Raw genomic sequence first — 17,282 nt, forward strand, 5'->3', positions numbered from 1 at the left:
GTTTAAAAAATCTGGCGTACTTTGGCATTAAAAGAATTTTCAAAAGAAAATAACACATTAGATAAGTTTGCAAATTAATGTCTTAAACAGCTGTTTTAATATTTAAATAGAGAAGTTCCTAGGTACATTGTATCATTCTCTCTAAACAGTGCAAGCGAATGGTTTAGACACTTTTTAAAATTAAAAAATTGTCACCTCATTAACATACATTTGCCTATAATATATTGAATTTTTGTTTGCTGTAAACAAAAATGTTATCATTTAAGTTAGAAAAATCAAATGATTCAATTTTAATAATGAACATTACTAAACCATGTCACATTATAATAATTAGGAAATTAAACCAATACGTACACTCATTAAATTACTTATATCTAAATTTTTCTAATAGTTTGATGCATCAAAATTAGACATAATATATGATTTCTTATTCTCTTGCAAATTTAATTTCTCAATCTAAATAATAACTGTACTTTCAAATTTATCGGACTTTTAAACTTACTGTTTAAAGGTGCCCCAAGAAGACATAATTTTCCAAAGATAGTTTTTATTAAATTTATTTTCTAACCATCGTTGAACAGCCGACCCAATTTTAAGTTTGGGACTACCTATGTTCAACTCAGTAGTTTTAAAATTTTTAACCTAATCCAGAACACAAGGGAACTCCAGGATCAAGTATTGGGTGAAATTTGCTTTAGTGAAGAACTTTTTGATGAAATTAACCCACATTTGTGTTACACAGAGAGGAAAACCACGAAAACCTTCCATGGGTAGCCTGCCCGCTAGAGGACTCTCCTCCTATGAACTGTCTACCTCTGAGGATTTTTTTTGTCAACATTTGTGGGGTACTGAGTTTATATTGAACAGCCATCACGGAGATTCGAACCAATCTCACCTTAGTGGGAGGCAAGCGCTCTTTCTCCTGACTCACCACGGCTAACAGGAAGATAGCTATGGTTGACAATACCTCATGAAAGGAATTGTAATGACCAAAGACTGAGTTGGCTATGCATACAAACCAATGTTAAGGCCAATAATTGAGTCAATAACTGAGATAATGCAACATTATTACATACAAACATTGGTAGACAATACTTACTAACAACAGGCTCTTCATTCTGTTTGCCAGACTGTTCAGATAAAAGCGTATTGTTTTCAACCGCATAAACCTCGTCCGTAAATAGTATTTTGCAGTTTTCCAACTCTGTTTCTTGGGCACTAAATTAAAGAATGTAATACATCATTTTAAACAAAATCTAATTTTTTTAACTCTAGTATTAAAAATCTCATATTTTAAATTAAGTGATAGAATAATGTTGTCAAATTATAATCATTCTATTATCGATAATAGCATTTATCCCTTTTCTTCTTGCTACCGTGAAAATAACGGGGGTGAGGTTTCGCTCTCTATTTCTCTCTCCTGTGATATTGACGGGCTGGAGTGTTCAGTAGTAACGTGCCAATAAGAATAAAACTAATTGCCAGGAAAACATTTTACTTCTCATTTCACACACCATATGGCAGTACCAGGATATTTTTAAGGTAATTGTAGATAAGCATCATGAGAATGCAAAGTTTGTTGCTCCAGAAGAGATGAAAACAATAAGAGATGTAGGAAGGATGGGTACTACTGTCCAGATTGTGACGTTGGCCTCTGTATCTCATGCTTTGCACACAAAAAAATTACTAATCTTTATTTATATTATACGTAAGTTTAATAAAATTTTCTTTAATGTTTAAAACACATATTTTTTAAATTTTCCTTGCTTGCTGGAAAAGCAACATTAAATCATAGTTGGCTTTTCCTAAAAATTTAATTTTTTAAAATTTCAAGCTAAAAACAAATCAAAAATTAAAAATCAGGGGTTATTGTGAGCCCAAGTCAAAATTCCGGAAAATTTCTTGAGTTAAAAAAAAGTTTAAATTGAAAAAAATTTAAACGAGGTTTTTTTTCTTCCTTTTTCTCAATATTTCTTAGTTCACTTAAAATTTTTTTAAATTTTACACATACCTATGATGACCTGGAGAAGTAATTAAAATATACAAATATGTCTTTCTTTCTTGAGTTTATGATTACACCAACTATTTACCAATAAAAAATGAAAATTAATCATGAATATAAGCTTATAAAGTATCTCTCTGGCTCTCCCTTACAAACAAATAAAATAAACTGTGTTTTTAAGTTCCACCTTCGAAAATTTGATTTACGGAAACTTCTGTGATCAATGATTTTTTTAAATGCCTGGACCTTCGATCTCCGGAAACTTCCGGATCACTGTTAGTGAAAATTCTGGAAATCCGGATTTTTTCTGGAGCACAATCAGCCCTAAAAAATGAACATATATATTGCTCATACGCATATTTTTATATAATTTTGAGGGATAAAAAAATAGGCACTTTTATGACAGCTTTCTTGAAAATTAACCGATAGTTAAAGGGTTAATTACTTAATTTAGTTCAGAATTTATTTTAATTATTTATTATTAATGATTGATGAATAAATTTAAATAGTTTATTAACACTAGTAAATGTATGAAATAAATGAAAAATTGTTGAAACTGTTTAAGTTAAAATCTTGTGGCTTTTAAAAAATAAATTTTAAGAGCAAATATTCTTGAAATGGATATAGCTATGTAAAGCAGTCAATCGTGTAGCATTTCAAAATAATATATATTGTATTTCACTTACCCAATTAAGAGTGTGCCAATTATTTCTTTCTTATGTTTAGTCTGTTTCAATGCAGTAACTTTGCAGTCAAACCAATATCCTCTTTCAGTAGGGGAATCAATATTGTAATTGATCATGACTAGATCACCTACTTTAATATTATCATAATCAATAAGATGACGAGCTCTAGGACGAAGGAAGCCTAACTTTAAATCTTGAGGACCTTCACTGTCTTCATAGCTTTAAAATAAGCATAAAAATAATCAATTAGATTAAGATTATTTCTGAAAATAATATTCAGATAAATTATTAGCACAGTTCATTAAAAAGCATTGTCATTAATGGACTGACAGATAAATACGTAATTTATGCTCAACCAGTGACTCAATTTAAGTGCCATAATGTGTCAAATACACCAAAAATCGTACAGTGGAAGAGAGAAATATGTTATGATGCGCCCCATGAGCCCCGTGGCAGAATCGTGGCGACAGATATTTCCTTTAGAAAGTAAAAAATTTTGGTTTTCTCTTCTGCACAAATTTTCAAAAGTTTCTATCTTTTCTTCAGAATTATATTCAAAATTATATCCCATTCTTGCGCATCGGAGTGGAAAAAAAGGCTAGTAATTTTTCTATTTTCATTTGAGAATAATGAAGTAAAAAGTTTGGTTTTCTTTTCGGCAGAAATATTTGTTCTATTTTTTTTGGCAGTTATTGCTATTGATTTCCACATAGTTTTTAAAATTCGATATTCTTAATCTGATATTATTTATTACAACAGCTGAATCTTGAAATGAAAACACACATTTGCAAACCCCTTGAGTTCGATTTGGCCTGATTTCTCCATAAAAGCCCCATTAGTTTTAATTTTAAGTGTAAAGTAGCATTTAATTTATATTTCAAATTAACAGAAAAAACTGGTTTAATCTAAAAAACTAATTTAATCTTTAAAAAAAATAAACTGGTTTAAAAACAAAATTTTTTTCCTCCCAACCTCAATTATAACTATAAAAGATTTAAGATAGCAAAACTGACAGCAGAAACCACAGTTTTATTGACAAACCTTATAAAATTAATTTTCTAATAAGCCACCCTGAAAGATTTAATTTGAAAGCTTTTAATCACAATCTTAATCTATCTACAAATTTAAAGTTTTAGCTCATTACTTGTTTTAGTGTTGAACCAGTGATATGTTACTTACTCATCAAACACAACAGTGTACGCCAAACCATCATCAAACTTGTTTTCATTGATTTTATGTTGACAAAGGGTAGATTGGCATTCCGGCACACATTGTGACACTTGCTTTTGAGGCTTGATTTGAACTATTTTTGCTTCAAACCAAGAACCATGCTGTTTGATATCCTTTGCATCAACTAAGTCGCCAACCTGAAAAATTAGATAAATAAAGATTATTATAAATTTAATTGAAGATTAAAGAAGGTTGATGAAAAGAAAACAGTTAAGTAGAAGAGACAGATTATAAAATTAAAATATTTCCTTAACATTAATAACTAAGTGGGAACCATCATGGGCTCCACGTAAAAACTCTCCTAGTTATTAGGTAGGTCAAAAATTTAACAACCAGAGAACAATGATTTTTGAACAAGCAACAAAAAAACCTGACTGGAATTATTTTAAAATATAAAAAGAAGATTTCAAACTAAACATTTAATTTACAAAATTCAAAGTTATTTTTCTTTTGAACACAGTATATTTCAAGTTTTTTTGCAATCAAAAATTGTCATTGTAGCAATCAAAACCATTGGTAATCCACTGGTCTGATACGACTAAATACCCTTTTGGGCCCCTATTAATAATAACTTGGTGGCAGGACCAGCAACGTGTCTGCTGTTAATTCATCTTTGAACAATGAAGAGTTCATTCGGTTGGAATGGTGCCTGGGGTAATTGTGACATTAAGTAATAAAACCTCAAAACTTTATGGATAAAATCTAATCCATGTACCATATATTATACACAAATAATTTTGAACACAAATAATTTAAATTGCCTATTCAAATTAATAAATTTTTTTGCAAAAAAATTTATATATAACTTTTTAAAATTAAAAAATTGTNTGCCTAAACGCTTTTGTTAAATTTTGGTTTAACGGATTTCCCTTCTTATAAAATGTTTACCACAGTAACTTATTTCCACAAAATACAAAAGTCCTTTATATATATATATATACATACATACATCAGGGTACATAGCCAACTCTTTCAACAAAAAATAAGCACCTTTTAAGCACTTTATGCATTAAGAAAATACAAAATAATTTTAAAAGACTTTACATGATCATGATAAAGCAACTAGTTTCAGACAAAGAACTCTTTCTCGATTATATTAGCCACCATAAAAAAAAATCGAGAGATTTTTCGGTTCGATTTCAGAGGGTGGAAAATGAAGCCTGAAATGGAGAATATCTTGCAAAATGCAGCAGAGTTGCACACAAGAGTGCTAGAATCTCACCGAACTCAGCTCAGTAGACACACATGCGGTCGCAAGTATTTCATCAAACATGTAAAATGATAGGCGCTTTCATATGCAATGGACCAATGGTAGGCCGAAATGGAGTGAGGTTGAATGAACTGTGAAAACGCTGAATACATTCAAAAATCGACATGGTAAAGGAAAAAAATCTCAGTTTCGAAAAGGTAAAATGAAGCACTTTCTAAAAAAGCTTAATAAAAAAAAAAAGCACATTTAAGGGCTTTTAAAAAACGAAAATCGAAAGTAAGCACCTTTAAGTACTTTTCAAAAATGCTATGTACCATGTATATATACATATAAAATATCAATTTAGCATTTTAAATTTTAATAAAAATAAACTGTGATGCGAAATGTTATCTTATTATGAAGCATGAAAATAATTTTAAGTGATGTACAAATATATTTAATGATGAATTTTGAGTAAACCAGTGATATTGTTTGTGGACTGGTACATAATAATGCTTACTTATCCTGCAGACCAGGGTTTGTTGATTTAAATCAGCTTGATTTAAATCACGATTTAAATCATGATTTAAATCAAATGATTTTTTTAAAAAAATCATTGATTTAAATCAAAAAACAGTGTTTTAAATTTTTGATACTTTTATTATTTTCTTTTCTTAGTATTAAAATTTAATTTAAATAAATTGCTGCATTAATTAATTTTAGTCAATGAAATTACTTTTTTGGTGTGTGTTAAATTCCAACACATTTGAAATTACATTTTAGATTGAAAGTACAGATTAAAGTAAACATTTAATGCTGTCTTAGTATAGACTTGCATAACTGTAGAAAGTAATTAATAAACATGAATATTTTTCAAAAAATAATACAAATAATGTTAATTAAAATTCTACCTTTAGAATGAAAAAGCGTGAATTAAAATCTACATCATATTTTATTGGTGGAAAATGTGTATTTCTGAAGCTTGAGGTTATGTTAAAAAGAAATTACCCTAATATGCCAAAAACAGAAAAAGAAAAAAAGAGGGCTGATGAATTTAGATGTATTTTTCCAAATATAGTGTCATTCTTCCCTTTCAAACTCTTTCAAAGTCTATTTGATGCAGTAGGGTTATTAACTGGTATTTTTTTTCTCATAATTTGTTTACAGTATCTTTGACATTATCAGATTTTCTGTAAAGAAATTTTGTGAAAAAAAATTCCAATGAGTAGATAGGTTTTCTAACTTTTTTTTTTTTTTTTAGCTTAACTTATCTATTTTGATATAGAATTAAGATGAATATTTTAATATAAAAACATACAAATTAAATATTTATTTATTATTTGATGAATGACTACATTTATAAACACAGTCTGCTATATTTATTTTGTCATTTTAAAAACCAAGATGAAAAAAAACGAAATCACAATTTTAAATTAAAGTTATGGTTTGCTAACTGAAACTTTCTTTTAATAGTTAAAGTGCAGGGGTCTGTCCAAGCCAAATTTACTGCCGTTTAACGGTACCTTTACAAATTCAACTTTAGGAAAAATGATAGAATAATCACACAAAATACTTTTTCTTAAAATTTTATTTTTGTGTCTCGTAAGAAACGATAAATCCATATTTTTACTATATTTGTGTTGATTTTTTAATATAATTTTTAATTTTCACAAAATAGGTACCTCTCAGAAAAACCCAGACAGACCCCTGAAGTATTCTTTAAATTCTCTATTTAATCTAGTCTTTAAATTTTAATCATGCATTTCTTTCAAAACAGTTGCTATGCATTCAAAGCCATGTATTATAATGAAAAATTATTTTAGTTAGAGCTTCTGAAATATTGTTACAACATAGTTTTAATATTAAGTTAATTTGATTAAACATTTATAATTTTTTTTAATCATAAATTAAAGTTCTTACAGTGTATTTGAATAAAAATCAAAAAAATCTGATTTAAATCAAAAAAATCCGATTTAAATCAAAAAAATCTGATTCTTTTGATTTTTTTTAAAAAAATCAAAAAAATCACGAACCCTGCTGCAGACCAGTAATTTTTTTTAAATAATTTCTAATGCTGCATCACTTGTCCTGTTTTCCCCCCCGTTCTGGTAACCCAAGCATAATACTTCAAAGTTTTATTGCATGAATTATGTTTTATTTCATTCAAATATTAGGTTTTAGTTAATGAACATAAAAAGCTTCATTCAAACTTTTGATGCTCAGTTAAAAAAATTACATCAATGCATGCTTATAGTTTGATTTAGAATAGAGAAGAAGTATAAAAAACAAAGAAAAAAAAGTGTACAAAAAAAAATCAACTTCGACATTCTAATTTTAAAATTCCTTCATTCACAATGACAATAAAAAGGCAATTTATTTGTAATACAGAACTGGCTATTGTACTACTATAGTAATTTTAGAACCATACTAGACAGGTCTTTTTTTTGTTAATTAACACATTAACTACCACTAGTCTTATTAAACTACTAATAAATTTGATTTATATCATAATTATGTTTTCTAACTATAATGTATTTAGAAAGGTAAGAAACAAGCATTTTACAAAAGGCAAAGTACAAATATACATAATCAAAAGATTATACATGACTATCAAAAAAAATTATCAATTTATTATGTTTTTTTTATTTATTAGCTATTCACGGGTACATACATTTTAAAAGGTAAAAATGATCTAGTAAGAAGAAAAAACATTGAATAAAAATAAATGCTGAGAAATATAAATTAATACTTACTTCATAGTATTTACTCAAAACTTGTTCTTCAAGAGAATTCTGATATTGTGCTTTTTCAGCATCCTGAATAAAAAAATTTTAGTTTATATTAATAAAAAAAATATAAATAGATTCAGTGAAAATAATAAACAAAATGAAAACCAATCGTGAATTCACGAATATTTTACGAAAATAGATATTTACATGATTTTCTTTATTTGTATCCTCAATAATTGCACTTTTCTCTTGAGAATCAACCAATAGTTGTCTGACAAATATTTGAATGGTATCATTAATTCCAACATCATAATCGAATAGAGAATGACCATCTTCAAGCTGCGGATTGTTTAAAAATTATGTCAATAAATTACTAGTAATGTCAGAAAAACTTAAGCAAATCACCACAAAAGACATTTAATTATATCATCAAATGACCTAAAACACACATCTATATGTGCATAATAAATAAAGCAAGGAGACCTATGGTTTTTGAACAGTTTTAAATATTAATGAAAATTAAGTGAAAAATACTTTATTTAAACAGGTCATTCTGCTCTTTTATTCACTTATTGTCTTAGTGCAAGCCTGAACTTGATTGTAGCCATTTTGTTCAATAAGTTTTATTCATGGCTATGATTTCAGTACTAGCAAACTCGTATAATATACCCGAGCGCCGCTCACGGAAATATTTTTTCTATTACGTACTAAAAAATAAAACACTGCTTCTTCAAAGGAAAAAATATTTGAAATTTTTATTTTTACGTCTTTACCTGCCAATGCAAATGCGATTTAAAATTACATTCACAAGATTTAACACCAAACATCATAATTCCCACTTAAGATCTCGCATTGTGTTTACATCTTAACCACTTCATATCAATTTGGTTCAGGCAATTAAAAAGCCACTACTATGATTTGCGCTCAAGTGACTTAAAAATTTTACACCGAAATTCATTTTTACACAGTGTTAAAATGAAACATAGAGAATCGTATTTACAAGATTTTAAAATAAAACTTTGAGATTCATATTCATACTATTTAAATATAAAAATAAAATCTCGCATTGACATTATAATTACAATATTGATAACATTCTGTGGATAACATACTTTTTTATAGCTCAAATTTTAGGCATTGTTTCAATTATTCAAAAAGTGTTTTTGCAGATAACATTTTTGGATTTCTTTTTCAGCTTTTGTTTCTTTACCATACTCATCCCTGTGGTACGAATCAATATAAAGTTGCATAAAAATTAAACCTTTAAAAAATATGTATATATATATTCGTGATTTTATAACAAATTTCGTCAAAATGAGGTGAAGATAAAAGGGTTGAAACTAGTTACAAGAGTTAATCAATAGGTGCAGAAAGTTGTTTAATTGAGATTTTGTGCTTGCAAAAAGTTTTTCATTTTATCTAAGTCTGCTAACAGGGAAATGTAACTTCTTGCGAATTTGTTCACATTGCTACATATTATACTTATTAACTTAAATTAGAATCTAGATGCCTCTTACAGTTTTAAGATTATAGCTTAACTTTACTCATGTTGGATTCCAAAGATGCATTCTTTTTAGTTTTTGTGGCAGACTACAGGAAAAAGATTGTGCATTCCACAAATTAATTAAATACTCACTTGTTTTCCCCTATAATAAAGTCTTTGTCGCTCAATGGGAGCATCAAATTTGTCAACAAGCAGTGGACGCAGCTCCTCGATTTTGGTTAGTTTGGAAAGACCGTGCACACGATGGGACACTTTTCCATCCATGGAACAGACTTTAATCCACATGTCTAAAAAAGTTTTAACTTTCATAAATGTAAGACAAAACAATTTAAAATATTTTTATAACACTTCTTTGAAATGAATAATTGGCGCTTATGAAAAGAATAATCCCTCAAAAATGATATGCAAAGGGATAATTGATAATAGAGAACACGTTTTCAAGCATTTATTTTTTCACCTTATAATAACTTAAGCTAACAAAGTTTTCCTATAACCAAGCATAATTTATTTTTATTTTCCCTGCAAAAAGACAAAAATAAACATAGTTTTGAAGGCAATTAAAAAGTTTATTTTTTACAATTAATTATATGGCCACAAATATAACTCAGAAAACAAATTTCTTGACTTTTTAAGACTCATTTTACCAATTTTTGTGGAAAAACATATTGATCTTTTAGACACCTCACACATAAATTTATTAATTTATCCTAACTTTTTTTGGATTCCTCGATTTTTAAAGATTGATAAAATTCACTAACTTTCCCCTGTTTTGACAAAAATAAAAAAAAGTGACTATTATAAAAAAAGGATGACACAAATAAAATTGCATATAGCCACTAGCAAGTTTAGACCTTTAAAATTTTTTAAGACTGCAGTGTTTTCATTACAGAAAAAAACAGGAGAGAATTTCTCACCCTTTCTCTAAAACAGGGTGAGATTTCAAAAAGTTAAGTGAGATTTCTAAAAATTAAAAAAACATGAATAGACTCGGAAAAAAATTATTTCTTTAATTACAATACATTTTTAACATCTTCTAATTTTTGCTGCATCATCATATGGAAAATGTTCTTTTTCTACTTTTTCATTAGCTATTCTCATTAGGTTGCTCAAATGCTTATAAGTCAATCTGTTGCGATATTTTGTCTTAAATCCGTTTTGGGTGCTAAATGACCTTGCAACAGATGCTGACCTATCCTCTACATCTGCCAGCATAGGCTTTTCAATTATTTCTGCTATAGAATAGTGAAGTTATTTCCATGTTCATACTATGTCTTCCAGCATAGTTTTCACAGCCTTTAACTTTTACAAATTGCTGTAAATTGTCGATAAGAGAGTTTGGTAATTCTTAAAAATAGAGCTGACTTTAAATAACTTATTATAAAGGACTCTTTCTTTTTTTCAACTGATTTTTTATTTAGCTGAAAAATATTATCCATATTTGTTTCGTTTTGACTGTTTCTAACGACATTTGTTTCATTTTCATTTGTCCGTTACGGAGTAGAAGATGTTGCATTAACATGTCCATCTTACAATCATGCACACAAAATTTAAACGCCTTACATGAAGAAACCAGGGTTGGCAGGTTTTTGACATGTGACAGTTTAAACCGTCACGTCAAAAATGTCAGAAATGTCAAAAACCTATATTCATATGTGAAATTTAAATAATACATAAAATTTATATATTTTTTATAAAGGATAGTGTTTCTAAATATGTTCTAGAAAAAATAAATTTAAAATTTTGAAGAAACACTTATATTTTGAATAGTAACCAAAATCTTGTACTTTTGAAAACTCACATCTTTTGTAATATTATGTATTCATTTTCATGTGTTATTGAAAATCTGCAGTGATATTATTAAGAAATTTATTTATAACCAAATTTAGTGTATAGTATAGATTATACTAAAAATTAGACATTTTTAAAGATAAACATTAGCAGTTTTGTACATTAGACATCTTCTTTTAAAGAAAAATCTTTTTAATATTCTTTTAAATCTTCTTAATAATCTTTTTAACATAAGACAATACAAATTTAAGTGCTTTCTGTTAAATACACAGAGTAGTTAGTGTCGATTTACAGTATATTCAGCCTATTCATTTACTATGCTGAAAATTTAGTTTATCCAAATACTTGTGAATTTCATTTTGCTGAATACTATATAGTTTTGTTGAATATCTAAATATTCAGCTGTTGAATAATTACTTCTTGCTTTCAAGATATGCATTATTTGTATTCTTAATACAAGTGGAGAAAAAAAAATTAAGAGATAAAAATTGTTTTAAAATGATAAGTGTAATAATTATAAATAAATATAATAAACAATATGAATTATATTTATCATTATTCATAAATATAACTACTTTTAAATTCAAATTAACATACTGGATAATAAAGATATTCGGTATAACATTAAAATTTTTTTTCATACACTTGTATCAAGTTTGTATTTATACAACATAACTTGTAAGTTCCTTATAAATATTAGTTATATGTTCCTTATATGTCAAAAATGCATAGTAATAAACTTTTAATTTTCTTAAGTATCAAAAAAAAAAAAAAAATTTTTTTTAAATATAAATATTTAAACAATTTTTGTGCAAAATTTTTCTGCACATGCATTTGAATATAAATTTCTGAGATTTTAAATCTGTTATTTTACCTTAATTTTAATTAAAAAATATTTTAAAACCTGCTGATTACCTTTAGCATAATTAAATTTCAATATAATGCATGGCAACTGTTGGTAGTTTTGAAGTTTATATATTTTCTTGGCAAAGTTTTTGACGGTTTAAACCAGTATTATACCCTTGTCATGTCAAAACCACTTTTTGACATCAAAAACCCAACCCTGGAAGAAACCTTACCTATGGTGAACATGTGGTTGCAGAGAAATGTGTTCTGAAAGGGGTTCGGGGGGGGGGTGTTCTGCTGTTCTGAACAATACTGACAAATAGGGAAGCTAGATAACAAGGACCAATGTTGAAAATAATGAAAGATCAAGGAAGAAAAGTGAAACGGATTTTATTTAAAATGGCGGAAGACGAAATTTTTTCCAAAATTCGTGAGATTCGCCATTTTGAAAGCGAACTTCTCGCGTTAATCATTTTTTAATGCGAGAAAAGAACAAAAATATGCGAGATTCTCGTGCTGTAGTGAGAACACTGGACTGATTACAATGACTAACCTCGATCTTATTGTGGTAAATGAGATTTTTATACAGATTAATATAAGTTCAAGAGACACAAAGGAAATGAAATAAGTAGAAAAATATTCTGACAAATGCATTTTCCTTTAACAACTTATTAAATTTTGATTTAATTTCTTAATATAAACTTGTTTTTGGATTGACTGATCAGATTTCTCTCTCTTTACAACAAAAAATTACTAAATTAAATACTTTACATTTAGCTTGGTGCAAGTAAATTCAACAATAGGACAGGACCTAATGATACCTAGAGGCTGAAAAAAAATTTCCCAAATTTTGCAAATATTTTTTTGATATTGGCCCCATGTAAAATTTTCCGATTCATCTGATATTTTATACCAATATTATAACCAGGATAATATATACTTTATAACCAATATTGGTTCCATATAGAATTGTCAAATTCATCCAATATTTTATATCCATTATTTAGCCAATGTAGATTTTATATTGGCCAATGTAGGCCCTAGATATAGACTATTCTAGACATTCTAATATTGGTCCCTCAGTGCATGATATTTTAGGACCCATATCAAGTCAATTTTAAACCCAACTGGGGCAAAGGTTAAACCGTTGCCAGGGTTGTTTTTCACTTTTCAATATTGATACCAGAAAGTTTAAAAAAAAAAATTCATAATTATTTATCCCTATTAGGAGCAATATTACTCACTTAATATAAGCAATATCACTCAGCGGAAGGCTAATAATTTTGAACTAGTTACAAAATTTTTTTATAAATTTAATAACCATAGCATTTTTACTTGCAGTTCTTGTTATATTGGGTATTATAAAAGAGTCATAACATTGCACTATAACAGAAAAAAAGGCTAAAAAGAACAAATCAAGACCACCTATTTTTTTATGAGGAATATCAAGAAAATTTTGAAACTTGAAAATGTTTTTAGAACATCAGTTCTTAAGATGATCAAATGTTGTACTGCAATGTTACAATACAAGACTGTTTTAAATGTTCCAAATTTTTGTTTCAATATTACTTTTATGTTCACAGACATAGCAGAAACAAAAAGAAGTTTTTTTGAGGCTGTGAAAAATGTTTCTTTTTACAAAACATTTAATACTATAGGGAAAAAACCATGGTAAATATAATAATTCTCATCCCCATTAGCATGCCAACTTTCAGTTGAAATTACTAATTTTTGTTGCATAATTATGTTCTACACGATACTCCTACAAAAATAAGTAGCAAACAAAAATAGTTTCCTTGTTTTTGTAGAGTCTGATACTACAAATATTTTTTATTCGTTAATATTCATAATATTTAATTAATTTTTAAAATAAAAACATTCGGAGAATATAACAACCATTTTTTAATTCATAATCAACGTTTTGTGTGGTATTCTCACAAAAATAAGTGGCAAACACAAATAAAGATTTATTGTTATTATGTGATATAATGTCAAATGTCACTGACATTTATACTGAAACTACTTACATCTTTTATTCATTAAAACTTAAACAAAAAACTAAATTGCATATATTACAGTAAAATGTTTGAAAAGATTTAAATGAAAGGAAATTTCGTACATGCACAATATTTAGGTACACAGAATAATATAATCTAGCTAAATTTCAAAGCTTAAATATTTCAGATTTACAAATATAAAATAAAATTACCGTAAAAATTATTTAGTTCTGCTTATTTTGAAAAAAAACCTTCTAAAATATCAATTAAAATTAAAATTCAATAATTTTTAAAACAAAAATAAATTTTTCCCGGGAATGTTTTAAGACTAGTCGCAATCAATTCACTTCTTTACTAATATTTACCTTCGCGATGATATTACTGATTATTTTTTACTGCTTTTGCTAACCCAAAATATTTTAATAAAATCTCGTTGCCATACCCAAATTTGCAATTGGTAACATTTGTCTGTTTACTTATTTTGCTGGAGAATGTCGGTCTTCTCCGTATGTAAATTTAGCTTATAAATTATGAGTTGTTTTGAATATTATTTTATCATACAACAAAATTTGTTTCATCTTTTAAATACCTAAACAATTGCAGTTACATTTCTGGTAATGTTTCCAGGGGTCTGTCCAGGCCGAATTTACTACCGTTTAGCGGTACCTTCACAAATTCAACTTTAGGAAAAACGGTAGTTTCACAAATTCAATTTTGGAAAAACGGTAGTTTCACAAAATACTTTTTCTTAAAATTTCATTTTTGTATCCCTTAAGAAACGATAAATCCATATTTTTGTGTTGATTTTTTAATATAATTTTTAATTTTTCACAAATTACGTCTAAATTTTCACAAAATAGGTACCTGTCAGAAAAACCTAGACAGACCCCTGGTTTCAGATTTTTCACAATTTGATCACAAATGTTTGTTGATGTATTTGTTGCATTCAGTATGCAAAATTATTATTTTTGTAACTGGATATTTTCTAAATTAATGTTTGTAACAATTACTGAATGGTTAATATCCTCAAGATATAGCAGGTATCTTTCAAATAATAGAACAACATAATTGTTTCTCTAAACAAATAGATTTTTCCCAAAAGGATAGTTCTGTTTAAAATATTGTACCCAATTAACACTTTTGTTTTCTATTATTCAGCTGAATAATCTCTTACCCAATGTTTTAGGTATTTGTTTTATTGATAATTTGCATAGATTATATATCGCATGTGCTTTTCATTTAATTCGATTTGTTGAGGTTTCAAACATAATAAAACTACTTAATTGTGTGTGTTTTCTTTAATCGTGTTCCTGTTTACCTGATAGGTTTCAGTTTTCATTACATAACAATGATTAAATTATAAAACAATACCTGATTATACACTGAATTTCATTAAATTATAGATCAGTTCTGTTGTATTAATTATTTATGTTGTGCCAAGCATTCATCTTGTTCTGATTGTTCAACATTCATTGGAATGCATGTAACTACGAACACCTTATGAATCCAACGAATACATATAAAATGTATTAGTATTATATTTAATAGGTGCAGATTCTATGTATAACAGCAGAACAGACTAAAGCTTGTAAAAGGGCACTAACAACAGTAGCAATAGAATTTCACTGGGTAGGTTGAACAGAAGTTCAAAGAACAGCAGAACATCTTAGTTGAAACAGATTTCACCAGTATTCATTGTATATCACTGGTCAAACACGCACTCCAGAAACACTAATCTTTACATTGTCTTATTGTTTCTTCAAGAAATGCCTCAAAATAGTAACAGAAACAAAATCTAAAGGTTATTCCATCATTTCTTTCTGAAAACTATCAGACTAAATTGAGATGATCTCACTTTACGTAGTAATACTACCTCTCAAACAAGACAAGGTATTTCCAGTACAAATATAGAGAACTGGACCTCATCTAGAATATCAGTTGTCCGTCTGAACTTATTCAGACAATTCTCAAGCAAGATTTCAACACAAATGACCATGTTATCTCCAAGTGTTTTTAGAAGGGTGGCCTGCCCCTTGATCCCTATTAATGTGCCCTTTTTGTAAAAATATTCCACCACCCCTTAAAAACACTGTCTTTTTATTCAAATTCCATTTTAAAAAGAATTATTTAACTGTTTTAATAATTACACACTGGTTAAATTATCTGTGTTTATAGGTTATATTGTTCTGATTACAGTAACAAATATTTTCTTTGTTGAGATTATTTTCAACTGGTTAAATTTTTATAAGTATTACTTTTTTCAGAGCTCGGTATATTAATGAATTTTTTAAATAAATTATCTTTTTTTTCTTTCTTTTTTTTTAAATGCCTATTTAAATGTTTATTTTCTCATAATTTTCAGTTTGAATTATAAAAATAAAGCTTTCAAGTTGTTTATCAATCTTCTTTTTAGGTTTTTTTTTTTTTAATGTATGCACAAAGATTGTTTCTTAGCATGCCTTTAATCATTTTTATGAACTACAAATATTCTCTTATTTTGATAATGAGAGAGAATTATTTTCTGAAATATACACATAAAATATTATTAGAGGATAATTTAAAAATTTTTTGGAGACCAAATTTAGTTATTCCGTAATATCACACAATTTGTTAAATTTTTATGGTGTTAAGTGATTTCCCTTTCAAAATTCAAAGTGACATTTTTTGAGAGAAAGTGCCATGCTCTTTTCTGTTCCTAAGGAGAACTCTGAAAATGACGAATTCTCAACTACTGGTCAGTTCACTGAAACAGCAAAATGGAGTGTGCCGGACATCAGGTGTTATTTAGCCTTTCAACATTACACCTATCAATAAAATGTATGTAAATATTTTCTATCGCTGGAACATTACACCATTATTATTCTTGAAGTAATCACATACATACTAGATTTCTTAAAATGTGCTATACACCATAGTCAATTACACTGAAAAATACTCAGTTGTCTCGAGGTCACACTAAAAGCCTATTACCCCAGTATCTATATTAGATATCAATTACCCTAACGCCAGTAGTATTATGACTATATTATAGAACATTTCCATGTTAATATAATAAAACTGTTTGTCTTTGCAGCTCAGTTAATTTTTGAAAATGTCATTAAGACCGAGGGTTGTTGATTTTACTTCTGTATGGAATATTCTAAAGGAAACAGTGGAAGGTGTCATTACACTGGGAGATATCAGCCGCCACACTTGGAATGACAGATTTACATATCCTTTTTATAGAAATTGCATTATGAAGTAAAAAGGCAGTTTTTTTTTTTACCTGCGTTAAATTTTGATTAATGCTCTAAAGCATAAGTTTTAATATG

At 27.7% G+C, this 17,282-nt stretch overlaps 2 protein-coding genes across 10 annotated transcripts in view; one reads left to right on the plus strand and one right to left on the minus strand.

Moving 5' to 3' along the window:
• LOC107448326 (E3 ubiquitin-protein ligase UHRF1) overlaps window positions 1-14,351 on the minus strand; it is a 41,496-nt gene extending 27,145 nt beyond the window's left edge. For 2 of the 3 annotated variants that reach the window (XR_011636977.1, XM_016063476.3), the window contains exons 1-7: window positions 14,184-14,351; window positions 9,473-9,627; window positions 8,044-8,175; window positions 7,861-7,923; window positions 3,868-4,055; window positions 2,689-2,907; window positions 1,100-1,218 (exon numbers count right to left, since the gene is read on the minus strand). Coding sequence is in view for 2 of the 3 variants with exons in the window: in XM_016063476.3 (XP_015918962.1) it covers window positions 1,100-1,218; window positions 2,689-2,907; window positions 3,868-4,055; window positions 7,861-7,923; window positions 8,044-8,175; window positions 9,473-9,625 (874 nt within the window). In the remaining variant the exon portion in view is untranslated. Of the gene's footprint in view, window positions 1-1,099; window positions 1,219-2,688; window positions 2,908-3,867; window positions 4,056-7,860; window positions 7,924-8,043; window positions 8,176-9,472; window positions 9,628-14,001; window positions 14,030-14,183 lie in introns of those variants that run through there. The other variant, XM_043052162.1, reaches the window with a different exon arrangement.
• Window positions 14,352-14,356: 5 nt separating this feature from the next.
• LOC107448318 (cullin 2) overlaps window positions 14,357-17,282 on the plus strand; it is a 32,219-nt gene continuing 29,293 nt past the window's right edge. For 2 of the 7 annotated variants that reach the window (XM_071182145.1, XM_071182150.1), the window contains exons 1-2: window positions 14,445-14,585; window positions 17,045-17,179. In XM_071182145.1, the coding sequence (XP_071038246.1) occupies window positions 17,063-17,179 (117 nt within the window). In that variant the 5' untranslated portion in view covers window positions 14,445-14,585; window positions 17,045-17,062. Of the gene's footprint in view, window positions 14,697-14,987; window positions 15,012-17,044; window positions 17,182-17,282 lie in introns of those variants that run through there. The other 5 variants (XM_071182151.1, XM_071182147.1, XM_071182149.1 and 2 more) reach the window with 5 other exon arrangements.

The sequence above is a fragment of the Parasteatoda tepidariorum genome, chromosome 6 (assembly GCF_043381705.1).
Source record: "Parasteatoda tepidariorum isolate YZ-2023 chromosome 6, CAS_Ptep_4.0, whole genome shotgun sequence".
Taxonomy (NCBI): domain Eukaryota; kingdom Metazoa; phylum Arthropoda; class Arachnida; order Araneae; family Theridiidae; genus Parasteatoda; species Parasteatoda tepidariorum.